We start from the raw sequence: 22,752 nt of genomic DNA, 5'->3' as shown, positions 1-22,752 counted from the left end.
CACTAGAATCATCATATTCACATTTGCATCATAGAATACATGTCAACAACAACTAGATTGGCACATAAAACTTAGTTCATATCTCACACACACACACACACATAATATGGCCACCTTCCAACTCCCACAACTTCAACTAAACTCATCAAACTTTCATTTCCAATGTAGAGTCCACAATAACCACAACTAGAATACTACACAAAATGAATTCATCTTGCCTACACCATACCTACATACACACGGCCATGTCATGCAAACCCCCATATTTTTCATGAATTCTATCCATTCCTACATGCTACAATGTAAATGAACCCTTCATAACAGATAAAAAGGGATTAAATCTTACCTTTCCTCTTCAACTTCTTCACTTGACCAAGATGCGGAGTCGATGAAACGAGCGACCTATCTTCCGAAACAATTACACCACGTTGTAGAGGACCCTTGAATTAGTAGGAATACCACAAGAAAATAATTTTTTGGATCAAGATTGAAGAGCTTGATTTTCCATGGACATGGCCGAATAGACCTCTTTGTTCTCCAAGTTTTTGGTTTTCTTGAATGTTCTTGAATTTATAATGAATAAAAGGCCCTTTTGTCTATTTATTACTTGATCAATTTAACTCCACATGTGCCTTGGGCCATGGAGCATGGCCGGCCACACACACACACTTGGGCCTCTCTTCTTTTTTTTTTTTTAATTTTCCAAGCCCACTTACTTGTGGCAATTTTTTTTTTTTGTAATTCATGAAACCATTTTCCAAATTTTCAATTTTTCCCTTAACCTTCCTCACTATTTCCGCATCCATAACTCTCACAACCAACTTGTGTGCTTAACAAGATCAAAAATATAACCTTGCTCTTAACTTCCCGCAATCGTCTTGAATTATCTGCATGTACAAAATGCGAAATATAACATGAAACTTCCAAAATAACGCATTTACCCCCGATGTTGACTTTGGTCAAACATCTCCATTTTCTTAACTTAGAAAGCTCAAATTTCACTTAAATCAAATGAAAACCTGCCCAATTTCCTCGGAAACCGCATCATCTGTCCCCACAAGTCACAAATACAGAAATAAAACTATGGGAAGGATATTTTGGAAAAAATAAGGCAAAAAGCTCAAAACTACTAAGCGTTACAAAAGTCAATGTTGAAGAGAAGTTTATGAGATTATCCTTATTTAATAATAAATTTTTAGATGTACAGTCAAACCTCTCTATAATTGTCATTCATTATAACAACATTTGACTATAACAACCTGATTTGTCCGAACAGATTTTTCATGTTGTATTGTACTTCTCTGTAACGTCACTTTACCTATAACAGCAGTGCCATTTAGAATAACGGTACATTCTTTATAAAATTACCTCTATATTTCAGTCATACGCAAATAATATGTAATAATATTTTGTATAAAAGTAAAATATTAAAATATTTATGGGAAGCATCATTAATATCATGCACGTAGAATATGACAACAAGTTTAATTTACGACAAGCAATTAACACTGTTATAGAAGCATGGAATGATGTTAAGACCTCTACCATTCTTCATTGTTGGAAAAATATCGGAATTCTAACTATAGATGATAACCCCAATGTTAATAGTGAAAATTTAAAACTTGTTGAGAATATTGATAGTGTGCCATCACTTGTAGCCCAAATCCCATCTCATAACACTAATCAAATAATGGATGCTACCGCTTATATGGAGTTTGACGCAACACTTCCAATCCTTAAAACTTATACTGATGAAGAGATTATTGCACAAGTGATTGGAGTGGAAGAAAAAATAAACAGCGGACGCAGAAGGTGAGAATAAGAGTGTTGATGAAGAGCCTGGGGTGAGATAGACGAGTCAACTGTTAAGCTCTTAGACAACCTTCAAGGGAAAGTTATTGAATTCCCTTTTCCTGAAAGTTTGAACAAAATTCTTCGTGAATTCAAGCATCACATTATCACTAAGAGCCTGAAATTTACGAAACAACCCACAATTGTAGAATTCTTACGCCAAGCTTGAAATATTTAAATTCTCAATTAATTTTAAGTTCATTTGTTCCTTAGATTTGAATTCTTTATCAGCATGGTACGATTAGTTATGAATTTGTTAGTCGTTTCAAATTTTAATTAATGAGATATGAAAATCAATTAAGATTTTAAAACTAACAAGTATATTGTTTTCGTTGGTAACATAAAAATACAAAAAAAATTGTTTTACGTACTTTTATTTATAGCAGCTAAGTTAGATTTAAATAACAAATGCTAATATATCTATATAACAACACCTCACTATAGTAGCCATGAAATTTTGGGATAGACGCTATCATTATTGAGAAATTTGACTCTATTGCGCTTGGACTCGTGAAGTTACACTTTTATCAACTAGCTTTCGTAAAATATTTGCCTTTTAAAATTGTGACGTGGACACATAGCTTTGCTCGAAAATTGATCTTCAATAATTTTGTGAAATATTGTGTTCGAAAAACCAATCAAAACCAAGGGCGAGTTTGTACCAAAAAATTATTTTCCTTAAATGTTTTGCGTATAAAAAAAAAGAAGACTTTTTTCGTTCATATTTTTCCCGAACTATTAATTTAGAACAGTTGTTCAAGCTCAGAAATTGTTGAATAGTGAAGCAAATACTATTTGTGAAAAATATTTCTCGCAAACCATTTTTGTGTCATACCATAACAGTTAACACGCGGCCCCATAGTGTAATAAAAAAAAAAAAAAAAAAAACACGGCCCACATATGGAGCATCCTCATTTAGAAAACATTTGTTACATTTAGCCAGCAACGACGTCGTGCGTCCACAACACTACACTCTGCAAAACTTTCCCGCGCCCTTTAGTGAATGAAACCCGCCATTTCCACATCAAAAGATTAGGGTTTGGAGTTCATAAAAAAAAAAGCTCTCTTTGAAATCAGGTTGTAATTGGTAGCTGCATGATGGACCATGCGGCATCAGCCATGGAAGTAGAAGAAGAAGAAGACCCATTTCTGCAATTCATTGACTACGCTAAGTCCGTACTCTCTAACAGTAATGGAGATGAATCGAAGGAAGCAGCTAGTTGGAGCTGGATAGTATCAAGGGTTCTCAAGACTTGCATTGCTTATTCCTCTGGTGTTACCTCCGCTATTCTCCTCTCTGATCTCTTTCAGGTTCAATATTTCTTGACTCACTACTCTTTGTTTTACTTTCTTTTTTAGTCTATGTAAAAGAGTGTTTTTTTTTTTTTGGCTTCAGTTCCAACTTTTCACATGCCATGCTTAAACCACAAAGTTAAAGGACATTTTGGTACATTCTACGTATCTTTAATTTAAAACTAATGCAAAAGTCTTCCTTACTTTCCAAGTCAAAACTAGACAAATAAATTGAAAGGGATGGAGTAATGTTTAAAGCTGTAATGAGTCAGTGATTATTGATACTTTTCTTTAGTACCTTTGTGATCCAGTAATTTGCTCGCTCTCTGTCAAGAATGTCACTATTACTATTCGAGAATCACTATTTGAGAAATCAAACACTTACTTTTTTGTTATCAACCATTTGACTGTAAAAATATAATTTGATTGTGTAGTATTTTCTATGCTGATTCTAAATATGTAAATTTTATTGAAGATATCACTCGCTTCTCCCATTTTATGTGATGCACTTTGACTGAGAATGCGAGTTTAAGAAAGAAAGACTTTAAAACTTGTATTCTAAAACAATCCATAGATATTTGTATGATGATGAATATCCCATTAAGTGTAAAATAGAAAGTTTAAAGTTAAATTGTTTCTAAATATATAAAAGTACATTGTCATTTTTTTGAGGAAATATATTTTTCTCCTCTCCTTTTTCCATTGCTCAAGTAATATGCTAGGTTGAAGTTGCATTTTTTGAAGTTTGAAAGTTATAGTGACTTAACTATAATGATATGCAGGCTTGGAATGAATTGAATAGGAGTGGAGCTCCAAAGAAGCAGTCAGAATGTATTTCTCAGTTGAAGAAGAAACATAAGAGGGCAAAGCTTCCTAACACCGTCACCATTGACTCCATATATGAGAAAAAGTTTTTATCTTTGAACAGTGTAATTGAAGCTGTTATTATAGACACTTACATTCTTCCAGGTACAGTTGGGACTTTTAGGTTTGATTCCACCAATGTACATTTTATGTTGTGAGGTGATGATGCGTGTATATTAGGCTTGTACTATTTCGGATAAACTATGTCTCAATCTGTTGTTCCTTGATTGATAAATCATTACATCTTCTGATGTCTATGGATTGTCTATGCTTTTGTTTGATATCACTATTATGAAACTTGTATTATGCAAATGATGCTTAAATTTGAAAAGCATTTATTTCTTGGAGAATCCTTTCTGGTGAAGTTCTTTTATTAATTAAATAATGATAAGAAGAACACATATGCCAAATTTGATCTGTGTATTGTCTTGGAAACATTGAATTTACAGAAAGTTACTTTTCTACATGGAGCTTTTGATCCGGTTCATTTTCCATACACGGGCTTTCTTGTAATTTGGCTCACTCGTAAGATTGAAATTTACGAATATTATATGCCATTTTTCTTCCAGGAACAAACATTTATATGCTTCAGCTAGGTGATTTTTGGAGTTCTAATACAATAGATCTGTATCTTCACCGCAGGTAATGGGCTTTTTCGTCTGATACAGTGGAAAATGATGATCCTTCACTAAAATTTATTTTTCTAACTTAAATTCATTACTTGATCTGTATCCTCTGCTTGAAAATTTTATTATGGTTCCACCCTGACCTTCATACCAAATTTAAGGTTTCCTTCTATTCATTGACTAGCTCAAATTGCCTACTTAGACCTCTTATTTCTCTTTCGCTTTCTCTGTCTCTCCTCTCTCTCTCTCTTCTATACTGTAGATGTGTAAACAATTGTAAATAACATTGCATAAAATTATGCTATTGTGTAACTCAAGCTTCATCAATGAGTTAACCTACAATGGTTTATGAATGTTGTATGTATAAAAGATTTATCTGTTTTCAATAAAAGATTATTAGTCTTCAAGTGGTAACGATGCTTGGACATAATATCAATGTAGGGTTTGGTCTTACTTGGCTCGATATTGATATTAATATGAGGATTTAAGCTCAAATATTAACAGCATGCTATATTGCTTACGTGATTTGATATCCTTATAATAAGAATTTGAGCTGTATGTGAAGGAAACAAGATGTTTTAAACTTCAGACATAGCTAATAATGTTTTGCTTCTGCAAATTTTGCTGCATGTCCTTTTGTTCTACTTACTAGTTGCTGCATGATCTGTTTCTAGATATTGTACTTCCTGACTTCTTCAGAGCTCTTATTTGTGATATAACAGATTCTACAGCTTAGCGGATCCAAAGAATGGTATTTTGAAGAAAGGTCGTGAAGTTTTCCTCACAGGATGCCGCCTCCGAACTGCCACTGGAAGTTCAGGTCAAGCACGGCTTTTGCCAACTGAATATCTTGTGATACTGTTAGATGAGGTAGTGTCAAAATCTATGTGTGTTTCTGTGCTTCAGCATTTAATGGTAGTTTTTTCGTGTTTCAGTGTTATCAAAGATTTACTAATATTCTAGACATCGTAGGCATATTATGTCTTTTATTGTCTTTCACTACAAACTGTTGCAAAAGAGCAGCACCTCAGTGGCCGTCCTTTTCCCTCTATCTGATAACTTAGCAGATTTTTTGATAGAATATTGAATACATTAATGAAAAAACATAAGAGCTATAGGATTATTTGTTATGTAATTTAAAGTGAATATATATACATTTCGGGTAATTTACATATATAAACCAAATCATTCTTGTTAATTCTTTTTTCGTTTCTCATAAGAAATCTTGTACTTTACCCTCTCTTTTTCTTCCTCCTACTAAGCTATTTATTCTCATGAAAACATGGGTTGAAGGGCTTTGAATACATCAAATTTCAAATTCCTCTTCATTCTTTCTCGAGTTGTCAGGCATTGCGTCAAGCAAACAAATACAATGACATTATGTTTTAACATCAAGTTACAACATCTAGAATTAGGTGTTATTGCTCTAACTTGCTATTCTTCTTTTCTTTTTTAATTTGAGATTTGTTAATTTTTTTTTATATTCTTACATCGTAGGTCTATATTGCTTTTTATTTGGTTCATTAGAATTTAAATTTGTCAACTAGAAAATATGAATCACATTAATTACTCAAAACTCAAAAAAAAAAAAGAGTTGAAACTTTAATACAATCTCATAATGGAGCTCTTGATAAATTTTTAAAAGAAAATAAAAATAAATTAAATTATGAACAAGTCACAATCTAAGTTGATTGTTTATTTGGGTGAAGAGTCGCAATCTAAGTTGATTGTAAGTGCATACTCGAAGTAACAATAAAACATTTGAGAGCTTTTCATCTAAAAAAATGAGAAGGATAGACTTCAAATAATGTATGAAGTTCTTGTTTAATAACAAAAGATTAAAGCCTCTTATTACAATTTGGCTTTAAGCCGTCAATTAAATCGAGCCGCCCCTGATGCTGTGTGTGTTTCCTTTGTCGCTGGTTTTCGCAAAAAGTGGGCAGGAAGGGAGAGTTATTGTCCTCGATTAAATCCTTGAGCATGGATCTCACATGTTATTATATTCCCATAATGGAATGATTGATGAGTTAGCAGGAGCCATCAACCATTCCGATGTACAAGTTCTTCTGGAGGCATTCCTAAAATTAAATGACAGTTCAATGGAAAGCCTCAAGTAACCAACTATTATTGTCCTTATGCTGCAGTTCTTTTTCCATCATCTGTTATTGTTATAAAATAAATTTCTTACTACAAATTTTTGTCGGTGTTTCTTGATTCCCAAAATCTTCAATAACAACAAAACAAAGAAGTTATATACAACTCATAAGTTTAGCAAATTCAACTCCCATAAGTACAGTTATGACCTATGATCTTGAATTGAAACTCTGTTTTAATTTAATGCTTTCTTCACCACTAATGATTGCTGCTTATATATTAACATTACCACTCTCAAAAAAAAAAAAAAAATTGCTGTTTACATATAAGCTACAAAACTTGCATTGATATTTTTCATACTATTGTTTTTCCTATGTTAACCTTTTGAAGTAGGTGTTAGGTGTATGATATCAGCTAGATAAAATTAGGTCACAACCTGATATGTCCGTACTCCCTGGAGCTATGTTAATAATATTCTTGCATTTCAATTTCTATGGTGAACCCATGTCCCTATTTACAGTTCTTATTCCAAATGTAGGACCAAAATGATGACGCAATGTTGCTTTTAGCACAATTTTGTGCAGATTCCTTCTCTTCCATTTCTCTTGATGCAGTCCATCAGGGGGTCTCCTATTCATTACGTGCAAGGTGCATTATCCTGTCATATGACTATTAACAATTCAAATAAAAGTCTAGTATTCCACATCTGGCGTTGGTATTTTGTGTATTTTGCTACTTTCATTGTTGATGTACCCTAGTCCCAAATGGCTATAGGATTGAATCTATTACTTCTATGGAGGTTCAAGGGAAGTATGGTAGTTTGCAGAGGAAGCAAATAAATCTTGTTGATGAATATGATGTCTGTTCAAAATTTCTTTTGTGGGGTGAGCAGGTTCTGCTTGCAAACCTATTCAGGTACAATGCCATATGTACTCCCTTTAATTTGTTTTCGCTGTATTTGCTTTTACCTTTTCCTGCTTCTGTACCTGCTGTAACTTTGTTCTTTGCAGTGTGGGAAGTACGCTTGCCCTGGATAGACCATTTATCTCGAGCTCCACTGATAGTGCTCTTGAAGCATCTGAAGAAGTTTGCCTTGAATACGGTACTGCAACACAGCTATATCTGGTGCCTTTTATTCGGAATGAGGAGCAAGTAAGTCCTGAATAATTAATGTAACGAGTTGTTAATATTTATAACCGCTTGAAAACTTAGATCAGGGGCTTGTCAGGTATCCGTAGCACTGACACAGAACCATCACAAAGGACAAAAACTATCAAGAGCTTTGGATCCAAGTCAGGGACTTGTAGTTTCCCAGGTTTCCCTGCCTTGTAATTCTCAAGGTTCTATTGACTTCAGTAATTATCCTTTCCGAGTAAGCCTGCGCTCCTTAAAACTTTCTGTTATCAGATGCTATAGATATATATATAGATTTTGGAATTTCTATCTTGCGTTTAGCTCTGAATTTCAGAATTAAAAAAGAAGAAGAAACGCTCTGTTTTGAGGTGTTTCTGACTTTTAATCACATACTGATTTGACATGCTAGTTCATTCACCTCCACCTTAAAATGTTTTGTTTGCATGCTTTTGGTCTTCCATATAGGGTTGTTTCCTTAGAGGGTGATGCCACTGCTTCTGACTTGACTATGTATCTGTTATTAATGGCAAGCTACTTTTCTGTTTGTATCTAGATTTCACAAAAAAATGTATTGATGTCTGTTTCTATTACGTAAAGCTTTATATGCTTTTTGGTTCACTGCATAAAATTGTAAATAAAGTTTTAGCACCCTTTTTGTTTACCCTGGTTCCTACTAAGAATTTTCTAAAGAGAACAGTCTAAACGGTCTGTAATCATGTTTGTTGGTGATAAAATAATCTGGATGGTTTTTTAGTTGAAGAACACCATTGCTCACCATTATGCAGTTGCATTTGTTATTGACATCTTACAACTTTGAAGTCTGCAGTCATTTGTTGTTGATCTTCGGGAGAAGATGACTGGAATAAGCCTCTATGGTACTGTTGCTGACATCAAAAGTACTCAAGACCAAGTACTTTCTGTTAAGATTCAAGATGTAACTGGTGCAGTTTGGGTGAGACTACATTTTGCTCGATTCTGGTAGGAAGAGTTCTCTCAAATCAGTGAAGTTACATGCTATTCTCTTTGATCAATCAATTTGAAAAAATATGTTTCTCAGACCAATAAGTTACATGCATTCTCTTTGATCGATCTGTGTGAAAAACATACTTCACAGAAATATATCCCTGCAGGTCATTGGGGAGACTAGGACTGGGGCACACTATTTACATATCTGGTTTGACGTGCTCTGTGGGGACAAGAAAAAGGTAAATTTTCTGATTATATGCAATCTTCATAGATGGTAACTTAGCTATATAACTTCATCTTTCCATGGATTTTATATAAAGAAGAAATTGGGAAAAAGGAACTTAACAATCTGTTTTTACAGCTTAATCGTCTTACCGTGCCATTCTTTCTACTTTGACAGTCTAGAATTGCGGTGGTTTGAGAATGATGTTGGAGCTTCATTTATTAATATTAGTTGCTTACCAGCGCTGCTCAACTCATCTTGTCTTCACAAGTTATCCTGCCTTTCTGATTTATCAGCCGAGCCTACTGGTACTCATGTATGTTCTCTTGCTTTGAGCATTGTCATTCATGTTCAAGATCTCTCTGCAAAGGGCTAGGACTGTGGCCTCCCTACTTTATATGAGCAACAGTTTATAAGATCTGGGTTTATCTGCTCTTATACTAGTGTTGACTTCCAATGGCATGTGGAAAAAAAGACAAGCTTCATGACAATTTAACAGTACTATTTTAAAGTTGTCTCTTAGAACAAGCAACCTAGTTGTTGCTTCTTGCTCAAGCTTTACAGTTTCTGCATCTCATGAAAAGTTGAACAATTATCTATTTAATTAGCGTCTATTCAGCTGCTTGAGTCACTTCTGTATTTTCTTTAGACTTTAAGGAGCTTAATGAAGTTGAAGAATTGAGCTTTTGAAGTAAATGAGTTTCCTATTAAGCCCCTCGGACACATGTTAGTTGAAATGCTTGGAGATACAGAGAATATTATCAACTTATTAGAGTCTCACTGAATCTCTTTTCTGTTGTCATTATGCTACTTAAACAAAACTGAAGTGATTGGAGTGCACTTCTCATTATGGTTGTGGTGTTGTTTGTATTCCAGGTATGTAGAGTCTGGCTGGATCAAATTGAACATTGCCACGTGACTACGAGACTATCACATACATCTTGTGGTTATTTTCTTGATGATGGTTCAACTGAGGACCTCAAGTGCCACTTCTGTCGATGTAAATGCAATGCAGAGCTGGCACGGAATTTTCATTTAAAAATATCTCTTGCAGATGAGAGTGGAAAACTGTTTGCCTGGTGTACTGGTCAAACTGCCGCGGAGTTGCTGCAAATAACTGCTGATGAATTCTGCGAACTACCAGAGGTAAAGCCCAACTTCCTGACATGAAAACTGGAATTTGGATAACTAATTCTACAATTTCATTCCAATATATACACCAGCTGCTTTCTTGCAGGAGCAAGATTATTTCACTTGCCATGAACTTTAAGAAAACGGTGATACTGAACTGTGAAAATCTTCAATTTTTTGAGTGCCATCGACAGGCAATTGAAGTGTTCCATGTGTAGTCTCCAGAAAATTTTGATATTCGGCACTTCAAAAGGATTACTACATGCATGTTTCTTCAAATACTATTTGCTATAATACTCAAAAAAGTATCCACTACCAATTTCTCAATGAACCAGTAATGATTGACCTTCGATGGGGACTGTGTTTGATGTGTGATAGCATAAAGAAGTGCTCATTTCTCTAACTATTTTTCATTTTATGGATTTGACATATCAGGAAGAGCAGATAATGTACCCATCATCCCTTGAGCACGAAACATTCAAAGTTGCGTTGGTGAACTGCAGGAAAAAGGCTGAAGGACTTGTGGATCAAGGTCATGACACAATTGCATGGGAGATCACCCGTGCAATGAAGTGTGAATAAATTTTATAAATCATTACTTACATCTCAAATATGATACTAGTTGGAAGAGGTTGAGCCAGCTTCAAAGTTGAGATTTGGGAATTGAATGGAATCTATTGCCAACATCTTAGACATACAAAATTAATACATGTTCTGCTTGAGGTAAAATTAACCCTCATCTTTATCATCTAAGTTAATCCGGAGTCGTAAGTCATCAACATAGCGGTGATATGCTCTAAACAAGGTATTTGTAACAGCATAAATCATCTAACTTTTGCTATTTCTAGAAACAGAGAGGCATTTTGAAGATAACCTCTAGAGAGGATGGTTGACTGCTATAACGCTAAAAAGCTAGTTGAAGTGCCTTTTAGGCGAACTTGCATTATGCTAACCTATTGATTACCCCTTTTCATTGTAACATATATACGTACTAAATTGTGCCGGTGACTATTACTTGTTGGATCCGGAGCCTAAAGGGCATATTTCACCCAAAAGACCAAAGGCGGTTGGCATTTCCATGATAAACCAAAAAGGGTTTATCGCGGACTGCCCCATGTTTTGCAAAAAAGTTTAACGCCCCTCCGTCTGTTTCGTTAAACAATATTTATAAAAAAAATAAAATTAATAAGGTATATCATGGATCAGTCCGCGTTTGGCAAAAATGTTTTTTGTAAATCGTGGACTAGCCCACGTTTTGCCTTAAACAAAAGATATGCCCTTTGGTTCAATTAAAAGTATCAAAAGAAAGTGAAGAAAAACAAAAAGCACATGCAGTCAGTTATAGAAGTTTGGAGCACGAACATCCACCTTAATCATATCGAAGCCTCTCTTAGGCAATAAACTCTTAGGCATTTGCTCTAGATAACGCTGATAACTTCCCTCTGTCAGAAACGAACACTGTTTGGAACTTCAGCAAATTGATCCATGCCTTGAAAAAGGAATACCTGCAACAAGGACGAACTTTTGTCACAAACTAGCCAAGAACAGTCAACAAGTTGTCTATACGAACCAAAGAACCTAGCAAAAATAATCATGTATTCCTTTCCGCAAGATTTTGCCTAAAATTTAAAATTTGGTACAGGTTGCGCCGCAGCGGTAGCAGTAAGCGCCGCAGCGGAGCCGCCATAGCAGTTGAAGTCCGCCATAGCCGATGCTCAGGGCTATAGCGAGCACGCCACAACGGGTGAAGGATCTGTCATGGCGCCATGTCCCCTTTTCCCTCCTAACTACCCCAGCGCACCTGAGGTGCGCCATGGCGTAACCGCCCCAACGGTTCGTCTTCCCCAACAGCAACCCTTCCCCCCCCCCCCCCCCCCCCTCCCCCAAAAAAAAATCGAAAATTTTCTTCAAGTTTCCGACCCAAAATCCCCCTATTACTCACAAATCGAGTCTTATACATGCTGTAAGTCATCTAAACACCACCGAGAACGATTTCTAACAATAAACAACCCCAAAATCTTCAACTATCAAAAAAACCAAAAACTAAGAAACCCCACTTCGTATTTTCATGGCTACGGTCCCAAAAATCTGTTTAATCTAAGATATTGCGCAATGACAGCACCATTGCGACATTACACAAGTTCAATTTTTAGTTCTACCCCTTCCACCACCAACCTGTGACCTAACCCCCATAAAATCGACACTCATTTTTTCAAGAATGGAGCGTTTCAGCCTAGAAATTTAAGAGATTTATTTGTTCTAACATGATTTAGGAGTGATTACGTACCTTGGAACAAAGATTTGGAATAGATTGCATGTTGAATGGGAGCCTCCTTGCCAAAGAGAATTTACTTGCTTTTGTGTTTGGGTGGTATTGAGAGTAGTTGTGGAGTACCGTGGTTTTGGTATTGTGGTATTTGGTATGCATTTTTAAAAAATTTGGTATTTGGTACGGTATTTGGTATTTATAAAAAATATACCGAAATACCGAATACCATACCGAAGTATATAGTTACATATACAATTCATATATATTATTATTAAAATATTAACAACTATATAATCTAGTATTAGTACAAAATTAATTGTTTAGATGTTGGAATTTTGACTAATTAAACTTGATTGAAATGCTCTTTTTGTCTAATTGATTTACGAAGGGAATTGCTTGTGCTTTCTTTACATGTATAAGGTGTTAGCACGATATTATTGAGACATTTCTTAAATAGCCGAAGTCATAATTCTCTATTGTATGAGTATATATCGTAAAATACCGAAACCGAACTTCAAAATACCGAACCACATTGAATTAATTTGGTACGTTAATGGTCTAGTATTTTTAAAAACCGAAAATCGAAATTACCATACCTAAGTTTCTAATACCATACCATGCCCACCCCATTGTTGGAAGGGGAAGGGGGAAAGATTTTCGAGTAAGTGGAGTAGAAGTGGGAATGGGAAAGGTGGAAGGCCACCTTAATTCTCTTGACTGACCCGTTAACCGCCTCGGCGGTACCTTCGCCTCGCCAGCGTGTGCGCTGCGGCGGTTGGTCTAGCCGCCACAGCGTACTCTTTCTATATACCTGACCGCCATAGCGCTACCATTGACTGTGTCAGCTCGTGCGCGCCAGTGCACACTCTCAACGCTACGACGGTACTCTATGATTTCTTATTTAATTATCTTATTTTATTCGCTTTTGGTTAAACACTTAAGGCACAATCTAGTTAAATTGGAGCACTTCCTTGCTCGATCTCTCGTAGGGGACCGATAAAGTGCGTTGTGCACGAACATTTTTGACTCGTAGATTCTGACAGTTTAAATATGGGAAAAGATTTGAGACGTTGCTTGGGTACATGGTGTAATGTTGACCCTGGCCATTCCTCGTTCCGTGTTAAAATCGATTTCGTTAAATTCCTCCCCGTCCCCTGCCGTTCGAGGACGAACAGTTGTTTAATTGGTATCTGATATAACGACCCATTTGGCGTTACCGTGATTTTCCTCGAGTTTCGTGTCCCAAAAAGTCTTTTGATCAGTGCAACTTAGTCACGCGGGAAAATTGTCCTATTAAATTAATCCGGAACCATATTGGAAAGATTTAAAATTGTAAAGGGCCACTGGGGCCTAATAAGACGCCATAGCGGCTAGAGGACAGCCATGGCGCTACCGCCACAACCGCTTTCTAAACCGCCATAGCGGCCTGTCAACTTTTGCATAGGACCGCTACATCGGCCTTTGCTCAGCCGTAGCGTGACCTCTGCGGCGAACATGCATTCTGCCACGGCGGATAACGCAGAATTCTCCTAGTATTTAAATCCCATTTCGGGATTTGACCCCATTTTTCTCAAAACCCTAAATCTCAGCTGCCACCTGTGACATTTGGAGAGCAAATCTCATGGTTTCTTGGAGAAGGTAACCCCTCTATCTCATCTACTTCATCTCTCTTCCATTTAAGGTTCCGTTTCACTAAGAGTTCATCTTCCATGCTAATAAAAATGAAAGTTCTTTACTATTCAAGTCTAAGATGATAAAATGAAATCTCTAAGCTAAAATCTGGACATTCTTGGGAGAATCTTTTAGTTCTTAAATTAGAAGGATTGACCCACCTCTAACTTCTGAGTTTTCCTCTATTTTGTAAATGGGTTTCGACTTTATTCTTGGAATTAAAATTTTATGAAGGGAAGAATATATTTTATGACTTAGGTGACTTATTTAGCAATAAAACCCAGATTATTAGCTCAAAAAAAGCTAGAAAATCTTGTTGAGAATAAATTCTAATCTTTCCTTTGCAAACTCGAAATTTGAACGAAATTCCTAGATTATTGACTCTTGTTCTTTCGGGTTTCCTTGACATTCCAAGGCCCTCCGTTGCGGGTTATAATTCGAAAATGCGAGGTTGAAGATCAACGAGATGTTTGTGGCACCTGTTTGACCTAGAGGGAGGTTACGGTTTACTTGTGTGGACTCCGATTAGTACTTCATATATGTGCGATAAAAATGATTGAGTAAACATGCATAGGTCTTCAGACAAGAGGTTAAGATGGTTATTCTAGATTGGTGTTTGTACTTAGGATGGTGGTTGAATTAGGGATAGTTGGAGACATCATGTACACCTTCGGGTATGAAGTTGGGATGAATTCTTAGGATTGGTGCTGTTGATTGTGGCTTGTCGCCTTGTTGTGTTCTATGTGGTTTTGTGACTTATGTGTTCGGGCATGTGGCCTGTTAGTACTCTAGAATTCATGTTTGGCGATTACTTTAGGATTTGGAGGATTCTATGCATTGTGGAAGGCTAGTTGGTTGGAGAGGAAAGTTAGGATTTGATATTTGTTGTGTGTTGTTATTATTGCGATATGGGTCCATGCGTGGCACGAGCATTCATTCATTATCAATGATGTCATTGTTATTACGCATTCACTCATTCATACATACTTTTGGATCGGGTTGCGCACCGCAACACATAATTGGATCGGGTTGCACGTACTGCAACACTGACTGAAATCGGGTTGCACGTTCTGCAACACTGACTATTGGATCGGGCTGTGTGTTTTGCAGCAGATACATGGACTTAGCGGTCCCCCATGGGTCATGGCTGTCGAGGCGACGAAATATTCTGTCCAAAGAGTGTGTGTATCATTGCATTTGCATTGCATTCATCTCATACTTGCTTACGGAATTGTTTTTGGACTTGTTGGTTGATCCTTGGGTGATATGTGTACTTGATGGTGGTTTTTGAGAATGTGTTTTGAACTTATGAGGGATCAGAGATGGGATGTTGGTAACAATTATTGTTTGTATATATTGGATTGTAATTAGTTTTGGGCGATTTCTCTGGATTATTAGTTGTTCTGGAAAGGTAGACCAGACTTGGGAATTCGACTTAGGTTTGTACTATGGGGTGGTGTAGGAAGTGTGACCTTAATTGTATCCTGACTTAGTGTAATTGATTGATTGGGTGTGGCGGTACAGTTAGAGTTGTTCTAGAAACTCTAGTGGCACGCCTTGGGGAGCTTGAGCTGTGTATATTAGGCCTCAATGCTAGTAGTCGACTAATGTTGGATTAGGGGAGCATAGGTTGAGGTAATGGCGGCGTGAGTTAGATGGCGGGCAAGGCTTACTCTTGGCGTGGTCCCGATTGTGTTGGAACTTGTCCTACCATGGTTAGTTTGGGTAGTTGCTTCCGAGTGGGTATAGGTGGACCGGAACGGTGTTAGGGTTGACCTAGTTGGTTGCTTCTCGTGAATAGGTGATGGTGGAGTTCTGAGTTCTCTTTCCCCTTTGTCATTTGTTCAATTGCTTATTGTCTATCTTGCTACCTACCATACTTATCCATTGTTATTTATTGCTTTTATGGTTTCCTAATCATTGTCGGCCTATGATACTTACTAGTACGAGTGTTGTACTGATACTGCACTTGCTACACCTTTTTGGGGTGTAGATCTGTTTTAAGTTGAGTTCGTTTCAAGTTGAGTTCGTGGAATCCTAACCCGCGGATTGGTCAGGACTATCATGAAGACTCTGTTATCTCACTCCATTAGGGTTGTCCCATTTAATTATTTTACTGTGCTTCACTCAATCTCTAGTCATGTCTTAGAAGCTCTTGTACTAGTCTAGACCAGATTTTAGGAAAAACGTTGTAAAGTTTTGTTTACATTTTCACATTTATGAAGATGAATGGTTTATTGATGAATTTATTTAATTTTGTTATTTAATGTGTTAGTTGGTAAGGGAAGGATTCGCCTACTAGGTGGGAATAAGTAGGTGCCCACACGAGCCCGAATTTGGGTCGTGACAAACTAATACAAGATCAGGACACCACAAATTGCCCTTGAATTAACAATTTCAAAACCAGTTGGTCAGAGATGTACTTTTTTTTTTTCCTTTCAAAATTGGGGGTAATTGTAGGGGAATTATAAGGTGGTAAATCGAACTCTTACAACAAGGTGTGAAAGTTTAGGTAGCCAACCAACTGAGCTACTGAGAGTCTCCAGAGGAGTACTTAACATGCCCTCAATGCCCATACCCTTATGTTTGGATTTTTTAAAAAAAAATTTATTTAAATAGTCTTAATTGATCATTAATGTGCAAAAAGTTACAATTTGAGTTGGGCATCCCAAACTTTGTACATGATCATTGAGGTGAGACTTCTAATCCATATCCTACCTAAAGGATAAACAAAGTTAGCTGAAAGAGTGATGCTTGGATTGAAAATGTCTTAAAAAACAAGGATTTTGGATTATATTTGGGTTCACATCTTTTATAATTCATAGGATTGTAATCTCAAAAACCTGGCACATAGATACTACAATTGATGAAAAAAGAATCTGGTTTTTCACTATCAATTCTTTCATTTTTTATTTTATTTCGGACAATAAGCCCAACCCTGCTGGAGAAATATTGAAGCTATTATCTTACTATTATTAATTAGTTAAATACAACCAAGCATATGCTCTATGTGGGATTCAACTTCAGACTATTTTAGCCGAATATATTTGCAGTGACCACTTAGTCTCTTTTATTAGAATGTGGTGGGGCATGATCAGACATCATCGAATGTGCATGCGGATAAAATCTCATAATGGTAGCTAAAAGGAAAAGGAAGCTGCATATAAGTGTAGAGATACTCTTAAATGTTATAAGACCTTTAGGAGAAATTGTGTGAGCTTAGCTAAAGCAAATAATATCGTATCATGTTATGAGTATTTTTGAGCTGACTTAGCCCAAAAACTAGTATCAGAGCTTATGGTTCAGTAAGATGAGTATGTCGATGTCGGAGTGATGTCATGGGATTTGGTTCTCATGTAATCGCGTACACAGGAAGAAACTAGCTTTGTGGGCTTTAGTGACCATTAATACTTGAACAATATAAAGAACACACAGTAAATCTCAAGATAAAACTATGCTCTGAAAAGAAAAGAAAGTTACATATAAGGAGTATTGATACTCTTAAATGACGTAATGTTGTTTGAGAAAAATCGCGCGGACTTGGTACAAAGCAGTCAATATCACACCATGTTAAGAATAATTTTGGGCTGACTTAGCTCAAGGACTAGTATCAGAGCCTATAGTTCGCCAGGATGAGTAAGCTGATAATGTAGGGCTCGATTCACTGCTTCCTCGGAGCTTAGAGATGCACACACAAGAAGAAACTAGCTTGCAGGCTTCGGTGTCCATAAATATTCCGGACAATATCAAATCATGTTAAGACCGTGCAGACGTGGTACAAAGCGGTCAATATCACACTATGAATATTTTTGTGTTGACTTAACCCAACGAATGGTATCAAAGTATGGTTTGCTAGAATGAGTATGCAGATGGTGGAATGATGACTTGGGCCTCGGTTCACTACTTTCTTGGAGCTTAGACACGCGCACACAAAAAACACTATCTTTGGGCTTCGTGCCCATAAATATTTCGGACAAGATGATCAGTAGCACACGATTAATCTCCATATAAGTTTTTTCAAAATGTCCTTGCATACACGTGTAAAATATTTATACGTTTATGTATTGTTTGTTAGAACTCCTAGTATCATCTCAAACTTTATTTAAATTTTATAATTTTAAGGTTTTTCTATATTTTTTATTATTATATTATTTTTCTCTAATATATAAAAATTACCGTGATTTAATGATCCATGGGACAAGGTCCCATGCCCCAGAACTTACGCCTTGTTCAAACTTATGTAAAACACCTTCGACTTACGCCCTCCGCTTTTTAAAATACTGATTTCTTGTTACTAACTTAAGTCGCCTTTCGTTACAAAAAAGTTACTTTTTAAATGGTACCTTAACAAAAAGTGGAACGACACACATACAAGTAGGGGTGTCAATGGGTTAAAAAAACTGACTTAATCGATCGAATCGTATCATATCGAATCGATTATTAGGTTTCTTATAATAAAATCGTAAATTTCTACATAAATTTATAATTATACCTAATTATTAGATAGACTTCTCATTTTATAAAAATAAACTGAAATATACCGGACCATATCGGATAAATATATGTGTAAAATATCTTTTATATATTAAAATTAATAATAATAAAACAATATATTTTTCGCCTTAGCCTAGGGTGATGGAAACAACTAGAAACCAACAAATAATTTCCAACTTCGAAACTTATTGTACTACTCCTATTGAAACTAAATTAATAATACGAAAAAGGCTCAAATATGCCATCAACCTATCGGAAATGTCTCATTTATGCGACTTACCAATAGTTTGGCTCATTTGTGCCATCGAACTATCAGAAGTGGCTCATTTATGCCACTCATAAATAGTTTGACTCATTTATGCCATCACCATTACCAAAATCACTCATTCATGCCATTTTTCATTAACACCGATTTTTATAATACGAAATATGACACGTGGCCTCCAATTAGAGGTCTACGTCGTTTAATTAAACCACCCCGATTTTAAATCCCAAATTAATAAAAAATCCAACCCATACACCCGACCCACCCACAATCATAATCTAGTTGGAGGCCATGTGTTAATATCTGGTATTGTAAAATCGGCGTTAATGAAAAATGACTTGGATGAGTCATTTTGGTAACCACGGTGACTTAAATGAGCCAACCGATTGATGAATTGCATAAATGAGCCATTTTCGATAGTTCGATGGCATAAATGAGCCAAACTATTGATGAGTGACATAAATGAGCCATTTTCAATGGTTCGATGGCATATTTGAGCCTTTTCCGTTAATAATATTAGCATCTGGAGCAGTAAGCTACAAGGTAATTCAACGATCTTGAGTAGCAAGTTAAAATGTATTAGATCTTTCCTCTCGTATGATTTAAGTATCTCTTATTGGATACCTAATCTTAGTAGTTTTTATGTCCCATCTGGATTAACTTCTTTTCACTCGTCTGATCTAGATTTATTTTGTCTTAGTTAAACTTTGTTTTATATTAATATAAAATGGTGAGACAGGTTTCTATTTCTTATCGTCTTTCATGTTCCGTTGATTCATCACCTTTTAGACAGTGAAAATAATTAGGGAGTTTTTGCAAAAGTCCTACAGAAGTATGCATAATATCGTGTTGGTGGAAGAGTTAGTCTCAAAAGGGTGATTCACAAGGTTAATATCAATCTATACTATCGGGCAAAGTATACATATCCATGGTTGAAGAACATTCCATTCTTATGGCCTGAATTAATTTCCTTTTTGGAAGATTATAAGCCTATATTATTGACAAAGACTGTTTGCTGGAAAATCCCATGGAAGAGATGGTATAAGTGCAACTCTGATGGAGCATCTAGAGGGAATCCTGGTCCTAGCTCTTATGGCTTTTGTGTGAGGGATTGGAATGGAGACTTAGTTATGCCCAATGTCAAAATATTGGGCATACTACTAATGTGGTGGCAGAAGCAAGAGAAGTGTTTGAAGGACTTCTGTACTGTGTAGAGAATGATATGCATCCTTTGATAATGGAGACATATTCCATAATGATGAAGAACATAGTTGAAGGGAGGTGGGAGGCCCCATGGTGTATTATCACATTAGTGGACAGAATAAAGAGTCTAATGGAGAACAACAATGTGATAATACAACATGTATTCAGGGAAGGAAATATGTTGACTGATTTTGTAACTAACCTAGCTTTTGTTTTTGCAGGTACATCTAGATTCTATAATTTTTCAGAACTGCCTAGCGCAGGGAGGAAATTACTGAACCTTAACAAGCACCAAATTCCTAATCTTAGAATTAGGAATGCTATGAACACTGAATACTCTGATATACTAGTTTGAATTTGTTTCTCAAATATTGTGAAAGACTTCTAATAGTGGTATTAGCCTATGGCTCATCCCATTGAAGTATTAACAATAGATGAGAAACAAAGGAGTAAGTATATCATAAATATTCATATCTTTTCCAGGATGTGCAGGTTGGGTAGCTCTTGACATATCACCAATATAGTGGCATTTGTACTGGTATATAGATCTGCTATGAGGATTAAGGGTCGAGAATTAGAAGCTTTTGTCCGACAATCAAGAGAACCGCACATTCACAAAAGCGACTTAGCTAAGAGTATCACATTGTGCTATGAATTTCAACTATATAGATAGTCCTCTACAACGTTAATGCTAGTCCTCTATCAGATAACATCAGTGACGGTTTTTAGGTCGATTGAAGCCTTTAGAAGAAAACTTTACCTCATTAGATCAAGATCTGGCTTTCCTCAGAGAATCAACTCCATGGCGATGGATCCACGACACCTGGTGAGAGCTTGAGGTGCAAAGAAGTGCGTCCAAAGCAGAGAAACTTGCATCTGAGCTATGGTGAAGTCCGATTCCGGTCAGCTCCAGTGGATTGGAATTGGAAAAAAAACCCTAGGCTTTCTACTTTCCTAATCTTGTTACTGATGTTTGTTGCTTTTCATTTGGTCGGCACTTTGCTGGTTTTGGAACCTTTTTTTTTTTTTTACCTAATTAATAAAATATTCCTCCACTAAACAAATAAAATAAAATAAAAAAAATTCAACTTGTAACTCTTATGTGACGTTTTAAAAAGACATTGTAAGTTAACCTAATCATGCCGATATTGAGAGAAAACAATATGATGGGATGATTTCAAAAAAATTAATTTTAGTTATATAAAACAAAATAACTGAAAATTAGTGTCAATATGAGTTTTATAAAATAATCGGCCGAACAATAACATTGACACCTCTTCCTCCAAGTCACTAAGTCCTAAGGGTCATTGATATAAAGTTAAAGTTGGAATACTGGATTTTCGTTTTCTTGACAAATTTCATATGCAGATTAAATCAAACGTTTTGCTTTAGATAAAAAGTGAAAAACTCAGTCTCGTGACCTCAGAGAACTACCAATCTTTACTTATATACATTCTACTTTTAACTCTTAAAATCTCCTTAAAATATCATGCTTATTCAATAAAATTTTCTTGAAAAGTTAATTTGTAAGACCTATCAAATGCATGAATCATCGCAAAACTCCTTTGAAGTACAACAAAACATCGCTTGTCAATAGAGGTAAGACTAATACTTTAAATCTATGAGCTTTAAATTCTTAAAAACTTATTTATAGATTCTAAATAAATTATTTACAGATTAAGTGAATTTTCAAACATAACTACGGAATTTGAGTCAAATTAACAAAATTGTAACTGTGCCATTGCTGTCAACACTTTAAGCTTTTGAAATGAAAATTGAGGATAAAATATCTGTATCAATTAGATTTTTTCTTTTTCCTTTTCCTTTTTCTTCTTTTTTGAAATGTCAAAGTCAAGCTGTTAACATGTGTTACTATGAACTAATTATCTTTCTAATTTTTTATTCTGGAATACATATATTCTGGTTACGGTCTATTACGCGTCTATTTTAATTACGTCCGACCAAAATATTTGAAGAATTTAATCATTTATTATTCTTCACCTTCAAATAATCAAATTACATATTTTAATGTCTATTTTAATTACGTCCGACCAAAATATTTGAAAATTTAATCACTTAATTTGTATTATTCTTCACCTTCAAATAATCAAATTACATATTTTAGATTTAAATATCTAATTACAAGACAACAACATGTGTATATTCAACTTCCCAATTCAATTTGGACTCTTTGCTCATACATCGGGTTTGAGTGATATATCTTACCTCTAAAGTGACCAAACTTGAACTTGTTAATTTATGGCATTGAGCAGTTCAAGATTTAGAATGATAAATTTGAAAAATTAATGTTCAATCTCAGGCAACGCCAAATTGAATCTTCCTATTTGTGCTAAATCTTTGATGAGTATATAACCCCAAAAACTCAATATCAATAAATCAATAATATTATTTCATTTCATTTTATCGCTTAAATTTAAATTTGCACACCTCTAATTAGTTCTAGAACTTTGATGAATAAGTCATGTTTTTTTTTTTTTTTAAATTGAAATACTTTTTTAAAAATTATGACCTATCACATTTTTAAATTATGAAAACCTTCACTCATATCAGATTAATCAGCTTATTTTTTGAAAAATCTATGACCAAACGCTAGCTAAATTAACTTTTCTCATTTGTAGACTTTGATGAGCAGATGTCCACCTGTAAA

At 35.5% G+C, this 22,752-nt stretch overlaps 1 protein-coding gene and 1 long non-coding RNA gene across 2 annotated transcripts; one reads left to right on the top strand and one right to left on the bottom strand.

Moving 5' to 3' along the window:
- The first annotated feature begins 2,610 nt into the window (after positions 1-2,610).
- LOC132626710 (uncharacterized) lies at positions 2,611-11,033 on the top strand. Its single transcript, XM_060341665.1, has 13 exons — positions 2,611-3,162; positions 3,927-4,113; positions 4,578-4,650; positions 5,357-5,504; positions 7,267-7,376; positions 7,503-7,643; positions 7,739-7,880; positions 7,957-8,100; positions 8,689-8,840; positions 8,993-9,067; positions 9,229-9,367; positions 9,928-10,197; positions 10,618-11,033. Exons 1-13 carry the CDS (start codon positions 2,947-2,949, stop codon positions 10,762-10,764), a joined length of 1,944 nt encoding a protein of 647 aa, XP_060197648.1. The 5' UTR covers positions 2,611-2,946; the 3' UTR covers positions 10,765-11,033.
- Positions 11,034-11,364: 331 nt separating this feature from the next.
- LOC132626711 (uncharacterized) lies at positions 11,365-12,908 on the bottom strand. Its single transcript, XR_009577588.1, has 2 exons — positions 12,470-12,908; positions 11,365-11,687 (listed from the first exon to the last, which is right to left on the bottom strand). It is a non-coding gene; the product is annotated as an uncharacterized LOC132626711 (long non-coding RNA).
- Between the last annotated feature and the right edge of the window lie 9,844 nt (positions 12,909-22,752).

This window comes from Lycium barbarum, chromosome 2 (assembly GCF_019175385.1).
Source record: "Lycium barbarum isolate Lr01 chromosome 2, ASM1917538v2, whole genome shotgun sequence".
NCBI lineage: Eukaryota > Viridiplantae > Streptophyta > Magnoliopsida > Solanales > Solanaceae > Lycium > Lycium barbarum.
The sequence above is the reverse complement of the archived record's forward strand: the minus strand, read 5'-3'. Positions and strand labels throughout refer to the sequence as shown.

Excerpts from the sequence above, each read along its gene's own strand:
- LOC132626710 (XM_060341665.1), top strand. The coding sequence starts at position 2,947 with ATGATGGACCATGCGGCATCAGCCATGGAAGTAGAAGAAGAAGAAGAC. Across the intron at positions 4,114-4,577 it reads AGACACTTACATTCTTCCAG|GAACAAACATTTATATGCTT; the intron begins GTACAGTTGGGA and ends TTTTTCTTCCAG. Across the intron at positions 4,651-5,356 it reads GATCTGTATCTTCACCGCAG|ATTCTACAGCTTAGCGGATC; the intron begins GTAATGGGCTTT and ends GTGATATAACAG.